This window comes from Platichthys flesus, chromosome 4 (assembly GCF_949316205.1).
Source record: "Platichthys flesus chromosome 4, fPlaFle2.1, whole genome shotgun sequence".
NCBI lineage: Eukaryota > Metazoa > Chordata > Actinopteri > Pleuronectiformes > Pleuronectidae > Platichthys > Platichthys flesus.
In genome coordinates, this window is record NC_084948.1 from 16,228,086 (window position 1) to 16,245,565 (window position 17,480).

Here is a 17,480-nt window from a genome sequence, read left to right on the forward strand (position 1 = left end):
TAGACACTGTATTTGTGAGCAGCTTTGGTTTGGCAGTCGTCACATTCTACATTTACACACAGTCTGTGATTTAGGATGTTTGTGGAGCGGTTCCTGTTCCTGGACAACGTTCAGTGTTGTAGGCACCATTATTGCTTTGTAGTGGCTGACTAGTTTCCTGACCTGAGCTGAGTGGATAAGAAGAAGAGAGAGAACTAATATATCCAGGAACATGTGTGTACGTGTAGAGTCACAGGAAAAAACACTGCTCCTGGGTATACGACATGTCCCTAGGTTATACCAGGGCTTCGAGGCCATTAGTGTTTGTGAGCGTACGTGCGTGTGTGTGTCAGTCATGTGACAGTTGAGCAACAGCAGAGTTAAAAACAAGCACTGACTGTCCTATTGTCACAGAATCGAACTACTTAAACTGTGTATTCAACATCCTGTTCAAGAAGTTAAAACACCATGCTATTTATAAATATATATATATATACATAGTGCGTTAAACTCATTTACATAACTGAGTGTGTAAATCAGCCTGGATATTCCTGGGTAGTGGATGGAAAATAAGAATCCTATAGTTTCCACTTATCTGTGTAATATCCTGAATTACTGGATCATAGTGGATCTGTTTGGAGCTCAGTACAGTTTTAACATCTACATTATAAGTTATGTTATCTCTGCCAAGAAGGTGTGTTCATCCCAAGATGACTCACAAACTATAAAACAGATTTCCAGGAAACATAGTTGGAGGATGCAATGTGTGTCAGGAAAGAACTAATTATACCTTGGATTCATGAATGGTTTTATGTATGTCTCGGGATATGAGCGTGTACAATTTGGTGCCAACCGATTGACTTCAAGGAGACTGTTGACCCCCGGTGGAGGAATGTGCTCTGGATGTGTATAGTAAAGTCAGATTCAGTTGAGTAAACAGTACTATATTTCAAAATGTAGGGGAGTGGAAGTAGTAGTACTACTTACGTACAGTGCAAGTATCTCAAACTGTAATGAAGTACCACACTTGAGTAGAGTACTTATTTACTTTCCACCACTGTCTTTATCTTTGTACTTTTTTGCTGTTTACTACACATGAAGTCATTTCAGGTCACTGAAGTAAACCGTTCAGGAAAGGTCATGGAGCCTGAGTGGATGTAGGTCATCAGACTGAGTCTCGTGGTCCATCAAACCACAGGGACTTGATTAGGATTCGTCTGGGTTTGGTGTTCACAAGCATTACACGTAAACTGCGCTCACAGGTGGAGTTCACACACACAACATTGCAACTTTGAGGGTGGAGCCATTACTGCAGGTTGATGGTTGAACAGTGGGAGATGTAAAGTGAGTGTAATCACGGCTACTTGTAAAAGTGTCCTTATCAACCTAAGTTTATATTCTGGTAAAGTTGTCGTTACTAACTCGTTACTATCCACTCCATGTTCTCCGGCTGTTGAACTGACGCGGTCTCTGAGCGACACTTGACCTCCCCCGGAGGAGACGTGGTTGTGAACGTCTCCTCCAGCGACATTTTGTGACTTTTCTCCAGTGGGTTGATTGTTAAAAGGACGTGAGTGAGACTCGGGCCCGCGTCTCATGACTGGGTGAGTCCGGGAGACTCCACGTCCACTCCTCCCTCGCTGTGGCTCCGTGTTTTCTCTGGTCGGAGGCAGCGTGTCTGTGGGCGGTTCCAGGCGCTGCGTGATTCACAAACCTTATTTGTTCCTACTACTTTGAGCGCCATCTTGTTTGTAACTCCCCTACGTAAGTGCTAGAGTTTCTGGTGAGGGGGTGTCCGGTTACCCGTTTTTCTCCAGCCTCAGTCTGGGGACCTCTCCCTGTGCTGCCCGGGCACGTAGCGCGGTCTTTTGGCTCTCTGGTCTTTCTTGAACATTTTCTTTTTCTTTTTCTTTTTTTACAACTGGACAGAGATGAGCATCGAAACGCTCCTGGAAGCAGCCAAGTTTTTGGAATTGCAAGCCCAGCAACAACAGAAAGCACGTGGTAAGTTGCTATTTTATTACATTTAAATAAAAACCAGTGTCTATCCCTCTTTGGTAACTGACATGTATTCTTATCATGCGTGAAGGATCGTGAAAAATATGACTGCGGAAGATCCATTTTCTGTGCCAGCGACAAACTACAATTCTCGCTGGTTTGTTAGCCCCTCGTCTGAACTATCGGCTGTTTGCACCTCACTGGTCTGATGCTTTATAACTTGAATCGGAACCACAGCCACTGAGGGGAACCTGGTTATGTAAATACGCGATATCTTACTTTTACTTTCATATTCGTGACGTGCTGCAGAGTTTGAACTCAGTTTGATCTCAGTTGTCTCAGATAAACATCAGTTTAACACACACACACACACCCTCTCTCTTTCTCTCTCTCTCTCTCTCTGACTGTTGCAGTCTGAGGAGTTACTGCATTGAAACCTGCTGCACACACAGAGCGGTGTTTATGTGCAACAGCAGCATCGCTCTGAACTTGTCAGATCCTCTTCGCCTCGGCTCCTCGGCGTGATCGTGACCGTCTGCACGCGCCGCAACACACATGGAAAACCCGTATAATAAACAGAAATGCACAACAAACATGGGGGAAGGTGTAGGGCGGTGGCGCAGGGCCGAGCTTCTTTTTACATAATGACCTGACATCGTCCGCCGGGGATCAAGTGACTGTGCACGTCGCACCTCCTCTGCTCTAACATCGCTGCCGCTGTTTGCACGTGTATCAGCTGTGGTCGTCTTTTATCGTGTCTCACGATTCATGCGTGTGTCCCGTTTATTACACAAATAGATAAATAAATAAACAAACTCCCTAAAAAAACCTCTCAGACGCTACTGACGAGCTCCGAGTGTCTGTCGATGACGTGTACCTCCAGTCACGCCCCCATCACGTTAACAGCGATGAGGGAGCGAAGATGCTGGCCCCGCCCTTTTCCCCACGTGCGTGCTGGGCAACCCCTCCCAAAGATTGTTTATGAAGAAGATGACTCTCGTGCTCCCCGAAAGCAGATTGTGTTTTAGATGCTCCGCTTTTCTGAAGATAGAATGTGTTAGACGACAAGATGCTGCAGCTCGGACACTAAAACACGCTCCTTGTCAAAGTAAAAGCTTTTTATATCAAATATCCAGTGTGTAGGATTTAGGTGGATCTACCACTAGAAATACAATGTAATGTTCATAAATATGTTTTCTTTGAAGTATAATCTCCTGTAACCAAGACTTCCACATGACTCAACCATGTTTCTACAGAAACACAGAAGGGACAAACCAGACTATTGCTGTAGAGATGTTCTGTCTCTTATAAGTTTGTTTCCTGAAGTCCACAGTAACTTCTCCCAAATGCTGGGAAAGGAAACGTGAAGTGACGCTTATTCATAGGTAGCAATCCACAAGATGCCACGGAATCCTACTAAGTTATCCTTGAACAGTTTAGATATTCAGTGTTTTGCAAATAATACACATGAATATATTGTTTTTGCCCCAAGTTGGATGACATCAAGTTGCAGAAGCAGATGGTTTTGCCATGTCCCTCACAGTCCTCTGACCTAACCGCTATTACAACACTGTGCAGAGACCTCAAAAGACCAGGGCGTACAATAGAGGCCAATAATCTCAAATAACTAGAGGTCTTATGCAAGGACGAATGGACCAAAGTCCCCAAACCAGGAAGCGAAATACAAACTGACCCTCTTTGCCTTGCAAAGGGGGTGTTACTACTGACTATGGAGTGTGGCAAAACTTTTGGTTTTGGGCCCTGTTTAATTTTTGTCACTTACAACTGTAAAAGATTTACCTATTGTTTTCACGATTGAAGAGAAACCACCTGTGACTGTGATGTTTATAACATGTGACCCTAATACGAGAAACTGAAGCTGTTGGCGCTGCAAACACGGCGTGTTGATTTTTTCCCTCACTAAAGATGTCTCAGATAACAGTTTTTATTATTCCAAGTTACATGTCCTAATCACACAGAATTTAAGGATTTGCTCTCTTTTCATTGTTATGACAGGGTAACAAAAGGCTACTGATGTTGATGCAAACAACCTAACCTTTTATAAAATACATGATATGAATTTCCTGTGTTGTGCAGTCTTGAATCAAGTATAGCTTTCCTCTATATTTAAAGGTTCCCTCGTGTTTAAACAGTCAGTATAGAGGAGATAATTGTATAAATGTTTGAATGCTATTAAATAGCAATTTAACACATTTTATTAAGGCCTGCATTTTCCCTCCTATTGCGATGATGGAGATGTTAGTGATATTCAGAACAGGGTCAGAGTGAGAGCTCCTGTTTTTTTCTTCTCTCCCTGTTCCTCCCGCCTTGCTGCATTGAGAGAGCAGAGTCCTCCCTCCCTCCCTTTCTCCCTCTCTCCCTCCCTGCTACTGGAGAGCAGGTCACTGTGTGGAGGAAAGTAGGCCAATGTTTCTCTATGTGCTGCTGCAGTTATATAACGTCTATAGAGAACCCTGTTGTTTTTTTAAGTGTTACATTTGTTTCCGCTCAGTAAAGGACTCCTCTGTTTAGTGTGTATGTTCGGGCTACAACAAAAAATGATCGATGTCTCATAACAAGGCGTGTATCATCTCATGAAAGCCGGCCTGCACACCAACCAGTACATCTTGTTCTTCTGATTTTCCTTTTACTTTGAAGAAAAGATTTGTGATTGAAACATTACATACACAAGCGGGAAACATTTACTAACAGAACTGTTCAGTCTGACACCAATAAGATGCTCTCCAGAGCTGTTGAGAGCTGGATATGTCTCTGTCCCCTTTTACATGGTTTCCTACAGTGACAAACACTTCCGTTTAAAGCACTTCCTATTAAAAAAGAAAAAGTCTATTACAAAAAATAGAATAACTTTAAACTTGAGCTCTTGGACAAATACATTTTCGGTAGATTGGAATCTGAGGATAACTTATTATACCAAGCACTTAACATTTACCTGATAAATGAAAGCTTACAAAACAAATAACATTATTCTAAGGCAGAACTATTAGAGAATAAGTAAATTAATGTAAATATAAAGTATAAGTATTGTATTCTCAGCTGCCAGTTTCAGGTACACCTAATAAACAGTTCTGCAGTAAACCTGTCCTCATGGAGGCTGTTCTTCTTTATTATATCTGAGAAGGGTTGAATCAAGGACAACTGGGCTTGTTTGCAGAGACTGGGATACATTTCTGATGAACTGAAGAGACCTCCTCTTCTACATATATCTACGAGTCTAGTTGTCCTTGATTAAACCCTCCATGGATAAACGTGATCTGGATGACTGAGGATCTTTATACGTTTTAGAGAGATGTAGATTATTCTGAAGGAGTAAGTGATGTGTCCCCAGGGGATTGTCAATTATCTGCAAAGTCATGATATTTTACAAAGTGTCTTTTTTTGATGGTTTGGAGAGAACATTTTAATTTTCACGTTTCCTTTTAATAATAATCCTTTGTGTTTTCAGTCGCTTTTGACAAACACGATGATGTGTAATTAAGTACAGTTTCACTGTCAAAGAATCTGCAGTGAAGATATTATGGTGTAGTGCTGCTGCAATGACCCGGGTCTCCTTCATAATGATGTTAATGACAACTACACCTCTGACTCCAACATCACAGCTGTCATAGCAACAAGGCAGCCCCTGCCTCCCGCATCCATACATTATGGAGGGGGTTGCTTGAATATGAATGGGTAGTTCTACAAGGCTCTTTTATTCCAAATTTATGACCAAATACTGTAACATGGAGATCAGTGAGTTACTCACATTTTACTGCAGTGTGTCCTCTTGACTAGCTAGTAGAGATTCAGTAACAGCCAACCTCAAAAAAGTGTTTTTTTTACTCTGCACTACATGCCTCCTGTGTCCTTGACCTGCCTCAGGACACCTTTAACCAAAGTAAATGCTGCACACGTCTCAGTGGTGGGGCTCCCTCAGTGTGAGTTTTTGTTGGTAGAGACAGAGCAGACCTTTACCCAGCCCCCAAACATTATTGGACTGTGACTGGGATTACATTACAGCAACATCATTGCCATTAAAGCTACAGACTCTTTTTGTTCGCCCTGCCACAGTTTAAAGCCAGTTAAAGAGAAAAACATCCGTCCCCATTATGACTTCCATTCATCCCTGTTTGCTCTTCTGAAATAATGCTAATTTTGCTAATGGGCAATACAACAGGCAGTGATCCTATTAAAATAAAGGCCTTTCCTAAAGATGGAGCATCCATTGCTGTTGCTGTTGGATCGTAGTTTTTTATTTGTAGGTAAATCATTTGTTTTTCTGTACTGTAATTTGACTAACACAATCGTGACACTGGCGGCATGTGCGAGTTTTGAATTTTCCAAGTTAAATTATCTCTGTTGCTGCCTCTTGTCGAGATACCCGGGGCTGGTCATCTGTTCCTCTACTAAAGCTGTTGTAAGGCAAGCACTTAACTTCAGAAATGTTCTGGAGGGCCCATACATGAGAACGCAAATGTCTGAGTCAGTTAGTGTTGACGTTTTCCAGAACTTTTTTTCCAGTACTGTTCTTGTAACCAGTTTTTTTCTTCCACAGAAGATGAACTAAAGGAACAGCTTCATCTGGAGCTGATGACCGTGCAGAGACAGTCAGATGTGATATATAACTCAACAATCCACATCAACAATGTCTGTAAAGCAGAGGTGCTCCGCTCTGAGTGCTGCCCGGCCCCCACGCCGCCCTCTCTGCCTCCTGCCTCCATGCCTATTGCTGTCACTCCCACCACCGTGGTCACCCCCAACCCTACAGGCTCTCCCATTCTTCCTCTGGCCAAACTCTCCCCTTCAGCCGCTCCTCCACTGGCCTCCCCAAAAAGAGAACCTCACTCCCCTCAGGAGGAAAGTGCTTTCGGCCTGCTGAGCCCTTCACAGCCCAAACCTGAGCACCTAACCCCTGTGCTTACCGCCAGCCACAAGCCGTCTATACAGAACCATCACCACCCACAGCTCATTGCCCCAACTAACAATACTAAACTACAGCAGGAGCTGGTCCAACGCTATCCTGGCTCCATCGTGTCACCCCCACAGCAACACGCCTTACTCCCACAGATGGGCCATGTGCTCCAGCAGGCTCCACTACAGAACGGCTCCATCAGCCGGGGGAGTCCACCTGATGACGGCCGCCTGCTCGACAACAAGAAGAGGCCTGGAGGGTAAAACCTGTTAATTAGTTTACATTATTACTAACATAGGGCTATTGATTTTAATTGATTTGTTAATTTTTGTCAATCAATATCAGTCTTTAAAATGTTAAACATTTATTACATGAGAAGAAGTCCAGATGTTTTACTGAAACCCTTGAAAGATTAGCAGAGATAAGCATCTGTGTAGCTGCTACATTATTTGAATTTCAATAGTAAAGACTTAAATTATTGATTGAGCAATGTCTAAGCTCTGACCGGAGACCTTCAATTATAAAGTAGAATTTTTGTGCATGTTTCCATATCCTTTAGTCATCCTGGATTAAATACTGCCATTCTACTTTCTGAGAGTAATAACATGAGAGCTCATCTGTGGATGATTTTGATAATTTTTGTCATGTTGCCCTTTTGGAGACCAAATTCTCACTGTGCTCTCGTCTGTGCTCTTACAGGGCAGGCACAAGAGAAGTGCACAACAAGCTTGAGAAAAACAGGTGGGTTAAACCTGTCGGCCACAGGGCCTTCTCTAACAGGGGGTATTTGTACTTTTGTATTAGAATGATTGTTTTTCCAAATGTCATTTGTTCCACAGAGTACTTTGTAATTGATGCACTTGTTTGGACTGGTTTAATTTGAATCTTTTTTAGTCAAAAACCTCCTGTACCACAATGAATGTCTAAAGTCTGTCCCCTCTGTGTCCCTCAGACGAGCACACCTGAAGGAGTGTTTCGAGACACTGAAAAAGAACATCCCAAACATTGACGAGAAGAAAACCTCGAATCTGAGCGTGCTGAGGAGTGCACTGAGATACATTCAGGTAAGCTGCTGGTGTCTGAGGTTTGATCACTGTTTCATGCATACACTGGAGGGATTTAAAAAAAAAGTACTAATTGTTAAAAGACCTAATGTTTAGTTCATATCATAACTGTAAATTCTAATATGAAGTGCAGTTCATTCGGTAGGTAGTCTTTGTTGTAATGAATCTTCGGCAAAGACCCGGTGCTGAAAAACAACACCAGAGTTTGAACTTTTGTGAATCTTGCACTAGGATGATATTGGTATTATCAACCTTGGTACTTGTTTGTAATAGCTTGTTGGCAGCAACAAAAATATGTTTCATTTGTAGTAAACGTGTGATCACAGCAGTAATTAACAGTATAATAAGTTTGGAATTTAATCACAGTGATTTATGAGTGTTTTTTTAGCTCTGCCAGGACAGAGTTTTGTGATTGTACGTGAAATCCCTGATTGGTTATGATATTCTAAGGGCTCTACGAGAATACTCTCTCCTGTACTTGTTCATATTATTATATAACTGTGGTGTAATTTTACTCATCAAAACGTGTCCACACAGTGGAGTTGCTGATTGGATCCTCTGAGTAACAGCGGTCTGGTAATTTCTCTCTGTGTGTGGACACTGAGGGAAACTAGGACAGCGTGGGTGCACAGCTCGTCACCCAATCTCGTTCCCTCTGCCACCTCTCTGAGTGATTAACCAACACAGTGTTCAGGGTGCAGTGTTCAACTGGCAGACGAACCTGCCTCCCCTTTTCTCCTATTAAAACAACAGCCGAGATGGACTTGGGATATATTTAAATCAAATAGACTTAGTACGTCCCCCTTTATCACACAACGTCTTTTTTCACTGGCCAGGGTGGTGCTGTTTAGTTTTGAAGGGCTGGAGTAAAAGAGGCGCGTCTTGACTGCAAAAAAAAAAAAAAACCTCTCCCTGAACACTGCCTCCTCCTTCTGTGATCCTTCTGTGCTCCTGACCTTGTCCTCCTCTGGGCTGGCAGCAGAGAAGCAGGCTGCAAACAAAACATTGGGCTGAAGAGTAAGGCTTTAGGCTCAGCGTCACATTTCATTTGATTTATTTTACTCATTGTCTGTAGTGTTCATTTGGAAATAAGTACAGTGATAATAGTAGCTGATTAGGTAGTAGTGACGTTCCTGGGTCTTGCTCTACTGCCACATAGTTCAAATTCTACTTCCTCATTTCATTTCATAGCGCAAATGACTCAGCAACTATGACTAAAGCACTTGCCTGCCCATAGACTGTTTTGCTGTTAGGTTGCGTCGAAATTTTAAGTTAAACATAGATATACATGGGTTTGTGTTTTATTGTCATGTGGTATAATTGTTCCTAAAGGCATTCCCCCCGAGACTGTAGTCACACACCAAAACTCAGGCTGTAAAATAAGTCCTTATGCATGGGAGCTCCTCCTCTCTACTCCCCCTCCCTCCCTCCCCTGATCCTGCCTCACTGAGCTTTTATGGCCACATGAGCAGCAAGCACATGGCTAGCCTGATCCGCGTGACGTCACCCCCGTGCTGGGCCCCCGCCCAGTGCTGCAACAGTCAGGACTCGGCGTACCAGCAGGCTTAGCTGCCAGCCGTAGGGAGGGAATACGGAGCCGTAAACACAAGGTTCGGTTTACTCTGCTCGTGCTTTGTTTCCCTCTTGATGCAGATGGAGCTAGCTCCTCTGCTGCTTGTCCCCAAATGTCAGTCTGAAGCATGTTGTGCCATCTTCTGGGGAAACTGAAGACAGATGAGTAAAAAAAAGCCTGTATGTTTTAGTCTTTACAGGACTGTAGTGCAGATGAATCTCGATCGAAGCATGGCCTTAAAACATAGGTGCACTGGTAATTTTTTCAGATTTTAAACGTCACAGCTTACTAAGTTTTGTAATAATTTCAGTAACAAACTTCACCCACATGATATATTGACTTTAAAGTATTAGATTTTTGTTGTATTTGTCTAAAAGGAGTCTAACATTATTCTTTAGTGCAGCATGGTCTGGACTATTGCCCAGTTAGTTCTAAGCTAAGATGAGTTAATTAGGGCAGATATGACCAGCACAAGCTCGTACACAAGCAATGACTTGCAGAAGCAGTTTTTTCCCCACAGACAAGCCTTTTATTGTTGAAGTCTGACACCACGTGAAATCTTCTGTTCCACCTGGAAGGCACAGCAAGACATGGGTTTAGGGTTACCACCACACTGTCACAAGACCTGGGTGCAGAAGCCTGATCAGTCAGCCAGGCTGTAAAGCATGTCTGCAACGTGGCCTCTAGCTCCTGGCCCTTTAAGAAAACCCAGCCTTGTGCTGTCTGTCCCAGGCTGCTGCAAATGTGAGTCAGTGAGTACAGCTTGTATTGCTCTCTTTCAATCCTCTGCTATCTGCCGCCCTCCCCCTCCCGTTCTCTGTGGGGCCATGTGCTCGGCACTCGCATTGCAGTGTGACAGCACTTGATCGGTGTTTACCTTGCGTGCGCACACGCTCGCACACAATGCAGGCAGCCTATCACCGCAGGGATCTAAAATTTCACAAACGAGGCCGAGGTGTTGCCGTGGAAGGTGGAGGTTTGCAGGCTCAGCCATGTGCAAAGAAACAAAAAGGGGCTTGGCACATAATGTCCTACCAACCTGTTGACTAACAGGAGGATCAAGTCATGTGGGATCCATCTGCTACAGACAGGTGTAACCATGGCTAATGTAGACTCGCGGTTTCTAAGGAGACAAGCTTGGTGTGCGTTCTATCCACCATCAGCACTATGGCAGGGAGAGTTCAGTGGGTCTTGGTGATTGTGGAGCGTCTCTCCCCTCTTGTTTTCTCGCTCGATGAGTCATAGTTAGTGGCACGCACAGTTGTGGCTCCACTCATGTTTGACTGCCTGCTAATGCATGAGCGCAAACGGGAGGCAGACAGTTATTTTTGGTGCGTGTGTTACATTAAGTACACACTTTAACACTTTTCATCCTGCTCCACTGATAATCCTTTTTAATCTTTTGAGACTGCTATTCCCAATTCATCTAAAAAATATAATTTTAACAATAACAACCAGACTGGGTGTTGAAATAAAACTTTGTGTAGAAACACTGTGGGTGAGAAGGACATTGCACGTTTGGCACATGGTGTGCTCGCTTTAAGGTTACCGAGGAAACCGTATAGGGTTTTTAGCTGTTTCCATGACAACCAAAGATGGGGGCATTTCAGTACCTTATGTGTTGAGGACGAGGACACTGTTAACGTGTTGTGACTGGAACATGGATATCCCCAGCTCTTCTAGTCGCAAAAGAGAGAGACTGTTGATGACGGGTCCTACACGTGTCCTAGACGTTCATAAGTTGTGTGTTAAGGTTGAAATCGTCTCATTAATGTGTGTCTGAAAAGAGGTAACAAGAAAGTTGCAGTTCTGAAATGTCTAACTAAGTTGGAGAAGCATCTTCAATTTTGAATACATTTCCTCCACGCAATGACAAAATATAATCGATTCATGTTTTCCACTACATTCATTGTTATAGCAGTTTTTCCACCACTGAATAATTATACCACAGCTGCTTCAGCATCAGGACAGACGCACATTAAAGGTCGGGTCGTCCTGAATGAATCTCTCTCTCTCCATCTATCTATCCATCTATCTATCTATCTACACTTCAGGAATAAACGCCATCACTGATGTTATTAGGAAAAGTGCAGTACTGATGTTTACTTTGTGTTTGTTCGAGTTGCTGTAGAGTTTATTAGACACATGTTTAAACCTGCTACACGAGACATAACGTGACGCGCAAAGTCAGGACATCAGGGTTAGAGTGACCGGAACGATCCAGAGTCGTGATCCGACACCAGTGATTAATAACTATTTTAGAATATCCGACTTGATGTTGAATATTCCATGTGATTATCATTTTGTGTGTGAACAGGGAGAGAGACGAACACACACACACACACACAGACGTTAAATCCTTCCTGCAGATGAAGCGACGCCCAGTTATCCAGAAACATAATATATACGTTTTTTTTATAAAGATCAGTTCTATGTGTTAGTGATTAGAAAAGAGGAGCAGAGTCCGTTGTTGACCTGCGCGAGTGTTGTGCTGGTTAGCATTTAAAAATAACTACTTCAAAGGTGACTTCATACAGATGAAAATAAACTAGCTCACGTTCATATTACATTTTTAGTTTACTGATCCAAATATGAACTATTTGGATCAGTATGATTTAGATGACACAGTTACGATCATGTATCTGGTTATTAAACTTTGATGTCTGATCATAAATCTGGATCCTCTGGTCACTCTAACACTGAGCACTGAGCTTCTGTCCCCCTTTGCTATTTATGTACGTTCATTTTGTGCTACTTATGCACTCAGGGGCCGTTCACAGCCAATTTAACACACTGTACGACTAATGCCACTGAACTATCAACAGACATACACAGTGGCATGAACAGGAAGTCCAATCGTTGAGGGTTTGTGATCCTGAGTCATCAGATTGTTGGTCACATACTGTATTTCATACAGAGTCACTTCCCTGAGCCTCGATGCCAGAGAGCATGCTGGATAGTCAACGTGTCATAAATTACATAAAGTGTTTGATTTCAAAACCCTAATCCGGAACAGTACAATTCTATCCTGTTGTTACTCTTAAGCCAACAATGATTTATTAAGAAATGCGTTCTTTGCATAATATTTTGGTATTTAGTCTTGGTTGGATTTGATTAATTCAACCTAACGTTTCCCCCTGTTACTGTGAACAGGGAAGTCCACCTCAGTGTGTTTAGTTTTGCTGTGTGTCAGCTGACAGGTTAAGGGAAATTGGGTCAGAGAAAGCCACTGCCTGGAAGCACCTCTTACTTTCCGCACTCATTCACTCCCTCCCTCCCTCCCTCCTTCCCTCCCTCCCTACCTCGTGTGCCTGTCACTGCTATTTTGTTCACTGCACACTGGCTCTGGTTTATTATTCATTAACATTATAAGTCATTACTTGTTGGACATACTCCTGATTAATTAGATGTAAAGATAGACAAGCATTATGCAAGCTTTTCTGATGGGATTTTGAAGGAAACACAGTGAATTAACATAATAGATTATAATAAAATGACAATATTTAATAACACTTAATATTGCCCAAAAGCTCTGTAAAAAAATACCTCTCTGTGTTGGCAGAGGTTTATTCAGCCAGTGTTGAGGATACAACTATCAATATATTCAAAAGTACCTCAGATCATTGTCAAACATTATTGAAATAGTTTAAGCATGTTTATGCTTAGTAATCGTAGGCAACACAAAATACCTCAGTCTAATACAAACCCACCAACTAAGGCCTTAAACATTAAAACTCAATTTCAATCAGGAGCTACTTCTGTCAAAAGCCCAGTTTCACAAAGACCTGATTTAATGTGAGGCTGCTGTGTTTGATTTTTACAAAACATTTACTCTCTTCTCAGACGCTGAAGCGGAAAGAGAAGGAGTACGAGCATGACATGGAGCGACTGGCCAGAGAGAAGATAGCCACGCAGCAGCGATTAACAGAGCTGAAGAATGACCTGAGCCAATGGATGGATGTTATTGAGATCGATCGTGTCCTCAGACAGACGGTTCAGCCTGAGGAGGACCAGGCCTCGACCTCGACTGCCTCAGGTAAGCTGACTGTCAGGGAGGAGCCGATGTGGTCCGTCCCCTGTAGAATAATTAAACATTTAAGATTATTTAAACTTACGTTAATCTTAAGTGAGTTTTTATGGGTTTGAAACAGCAAATAGTGAAAAACCTCTTCATTAATCTAGGTGCAAAAATCACATTGTTAGTTATACTAAGTGAATTCATCTGTTTATGTTGCAGAAGGTGAAGATGTTATGGAAGACGACTTAGATGAGGAAACTGCACCAAGAGCACAGGCAGCCTTACCCATAGTGCCTCAAACCATGAAACCTGAGCTGCACAAGAGTTCAGCACCTGCTCAGAACCCAACCCTGACCCCAGCCACCACCACTACCTCCTTCATCACTCAACACATCTCCATCCAGCACAAACCCCGTCTGCAGCCTCAGCCGCTCAATCTTCAACAGCCGGTTCCCAAGTCTGCTGCTGTACCAACACTCACGATAACCAGCACTCCCTGCACCCCCAGTCAACCCCTGATCCAGACCCAGACCCAGATGGTGACGACGCCCAGCCTACACCCGACAGTTATTGCCCACGCTTCAGTGTCCCATCCTTCAGTCATCCAAGCAGTCAACCATGTCATCCAGGCAGGGGGTTCCAAACACATTGCCCACCTGGCTCCCTCCACCACAACCGCTGTCCAGTTAGCCCCCGGCCACCAACCCATTGGTCACATCACCGTTCATCCGGTGGCTCACCTGACCCAGCATCTCCCTACCCTCTACCCCCAACAGGTGTCTGTCACACAATCAGCTGTGGTGGGTCACATCACCCACACGTTAAACCACGCCCACCCCCAGGTGAATGGCACTACACCTAACCAGGCAGCTGCCACCATCATTGGCAAGCAGACAGCAGTGAGCACCCAAATGGTGACCCACCACCCACAGCTGGTGGGTCAGACAGTGCTCAACCCTGTGACAATGGTGACCATGCCCTCCTTCCCCATCAGCACTCTGAAGCTGGCCTGAGCACTGCTAACGGGACCACAGGGTGCAGATACTCCCCCACGACGGGACAACCACAGGCCTCGGACCAGGCCATTTGCGAACCCACAGTGACGGCAGGAGAAATGACAGTACATGATTACAGCTGTTAAAAAGCAACCAGGATCATTCCTAAAACAAAGTAAAAACCCTTCAGTACCACAGTGTTCTGAAACCTGGGATATACAAGTCTGCATGTGACTGATCGTCATCGTGTTGAGTGTGTGTGGAAATACACAGAGGGCACATCTGCAGATTTAGTGACTGACGATGGAGAAGCAATAGTCTATTTCACAGTCACATTTGACAAAAACACCTCCTTATAGGGAAGATGTAAAGTACAGCACAGTGTCCAGCTTCCTGTGATAGTATGTCTGTAGGCTGGTGGTTAGACTCCCTCTTATCGCTCCGACTGCTGTGGATCAACCAATAGCAGCTCATGCACTAGTGAGGTTTGAGAGCCGTGACTGTGTAAGATCAGGGTGTTGGAGCAGCCATAGGCAGCACGTTGGGAATGTGATTTAGGAGAGCTCCTCCTCTCCAGCAGAGGCACATGCTGCAGGGCTGGAGCTAAACTGTGGCCCGAACTCGATCTCCTGGACTGGAGCGGCAGTCCTCAGTGATCACACATAGAGCAGCAGCTTCACCTGCTGGCTGTTTGGGTTTATTAATACTACTATTCCTGTAATGGTGGAAAGAATTCCTCCAAATGAAATACAATGGTGATGGTAGTCACCTAGAGAACACGCAGTTTTGGAATTAAAGGACAATCAACTTGTACTTAGCTCTAATATTTGTCCTTCAAACAAACAAGCAGCTGAGCAAAAGTGCAAGTTTAAGGATAAAGTTTTTTTTGTCACTGCTGTTTGAAAAAAATATTTTGCCAAATAGGATAATTTTCCACTTCTTCATGCCCCCTTCATTCAAATGTCACAGCACACAGTGGCTTATTTAAAAATGTAACGTGACAATGGAAAAAAAACACAGTCAAAGTTGAGTGTTTAGAGATTATGAATGTGAAAACCTAAAAAAAGGTCCATGAAAATAGTGAAGCGTGTTTCTGTGCTGTCTTGTAGGGCAAATGGTGTAGACTGTGTTTGCATGCTGTGGATGCATGCCATGGCTTAGTTGATGTAATGATTATTTTCAAAGTGAGGACATCGCTGTGGTTGCAGTCAGATTTTTTGGGCTCAGAGCTGAACCTCTGTCAAAGTGATTTCAGCAGCTGACTTAAATCCAATCATTGTTTTTCAATACCATCCTTTTTTCAAAGCTAGCACTGTGAAAATCAACGTTTGTCTCAATGAGCAGCCCCCCCACAGTTCAGCGTAGCACTTGAACAGCAACACGCTGTGCTCTGATTTAATCTGAATGTACTGATCGGCAAAAGGATACTGAGCAGCGCACTCCCCAGAAGTTTATACCTTTTTGGGGGTTTTTAATAAAAAAAATAAAAAAAGTGATTACTTTATTAAAGTATCATGTGTATGTAAAGTGTAACATTTAAAACAGATTTTGTACTTCGAGATTTACTGTTTCATCTAGAGCATAACTTCTTCTGTTCATTGTAAATTTAATAGTATAGCTTTTATTTCTTTTCGGGACCATGTACAGTGCTGTATGTCAGAGCAGACCTCCCACGCTGATACCACATTCGGCCACTTTGGAAAGTATTCACCCTTCAATTTTTATACGTTTTTGTTCTGATGCAATATGATATCAGCAGGTTCTTTAATTTCACATTTTATACAAACTATTCTGAGCAAATGCATTTTAAAACCATATTGCAGCAAAACCAAACGTGTGAAAGTCAACAGGGATTCAGGTACTGGAAGAAGCAACAATAATACATGTCTTTTCCCTATGGAGAAAGTTTACGTTGTATATAGACTGTAAATGTTGGGCTGCATCTAGATCTAACTGTATTATGTAAAAAGCTGGGGGAAAATATCAAATGAAAAATTTATTAAAAATATACTTAATAAAATTTATTATGTTTAAAAAAAAATGCCTTAAGATTTTTTCTTGTTGTATATCAGCAATGCAAAGAAGTTTTTTTATTTGCCACTTGAGAAAAGTCAGGTTAAAATGGTGGTTTTAATACTACAACTACTACTCGGGTGGATTCAAATGTTTTGTCCATCCCATTTACATCAGTGATGGTAGATGAAATATTGGCCACACTGATGAGATGTCAAATATTTCACAACTGCATTAACATCAGATTTACTCCAGGCCTGTTCATAGGTTTGAGTTCTGTTTAGCGTCCTGGATGAACAGACGTGGTGTAGTGTTCTGGTACCAGACTCCCTAAATGTACAGTCAATGGTGGATACCTCATTGAAGCACGACTCTGTACTTACTGATCAGTTAAAAGCTCATTGTGAATATAAATATATAGCATTTCAGCTGAAGTATTCATTCAGTGTGGCCCAGGATGTATTTTCTTTGTGTTCACACTGTTGTGTCTTCCTGTCTACTTTTTACTAGAAAAAAAGATTATATATCCAATATTATCTGTAATTAATCTGTTATTAAGGTGGAAATGTTTATAACTTTAAAAAAAAATTACACATATCTAAGAGGTTTAATCCTTACCTCCATTTATTAACCTGTCTACTTCAGAGGAAATCCAGAGGGAGGGTGAATGAATGGATTACAGCATCCCAATGACAGTTAGCTGACTAGATTGTGACAATAAAGCTTTCTCAAATTTAATAATTGGTTCACAACCACAGACTGTGCAGTTTAAATTTCACAGTTTAAGAGACGACTGAGATAACGGTCGAGATTATAACTGCGGTCACACCAGCCTACACTCGCATCTCTGTGGTCAAATCAGCCGACACAGAAATTCTGCTGCACTCATTTACTGACCCAGTAAACGCATCCAACCCGCCCAGAAAGG

General features: G+C 42.7%; 1 protein-coding gene across 2 annotated transcripts; it reads left to right on the top strand.

Annotated features, from left to right (window-relative positions):
* Positions 1-1,727: 1,727 nt before the first annotated feature.
* mnta (MAX network transcriptional repressor a) lies at positions 1,728-16,963 on the top strand. 2 transcript variants are annotated; one of them, XM_062386083.1, is made up of 6 exons: positions 1,728-1,983; positions 6,536-7,148; positions 7,589-7,630; positions 7,842-7,953; positions 13,370-13,562; positions 13,764-16,963. In XM_062386083.1, the coding sequence occupies exons 1-6, from the start codon at positions 1,911-1,913 to the stop codon at positions 14,555-14,557; spliced, it is 1,827 nt and encodes a 608-aa protein (XP_062242067.1). In that variant the 5' UTR covers positions 1,728-1,910; the 3' UTR covers positions 14,558-16,963. The 2 variants fall into 2 exon arrangements, with proteins under 2 accessions (XP_062242067.1, XP_062242066.1); XM_062386082.1 differs by having other exon boundaries at positions 6,533-7,148; positions 13,764-16,962.
* Positions 16,964-17,480: the final 517 nt, after the last annotated feature.

Coding starts and splice junctions, on each gene's coding strand:
- mnta (XM_062386082.1), top strand. CDS start 1,911: ATGAGCATCGAAACGCTCCTGGAAGCAGCCAAGTTTTTGGAATTGCAA. Junction 1,984..6,532: donor GCAACAACAGAAAGCACGTG/GTAAGTTGCTAT, acceptor TTTCTTCCACAG/AAGATGAACTAAAGGAACAG. Junction 7,631..7,841: donor AACAAGCTTGAGAAAAACAG/GTGGGTTAAACC, acceptor TGTGTCCCTCAG/ACGAGCACACCTGAAGGAGT.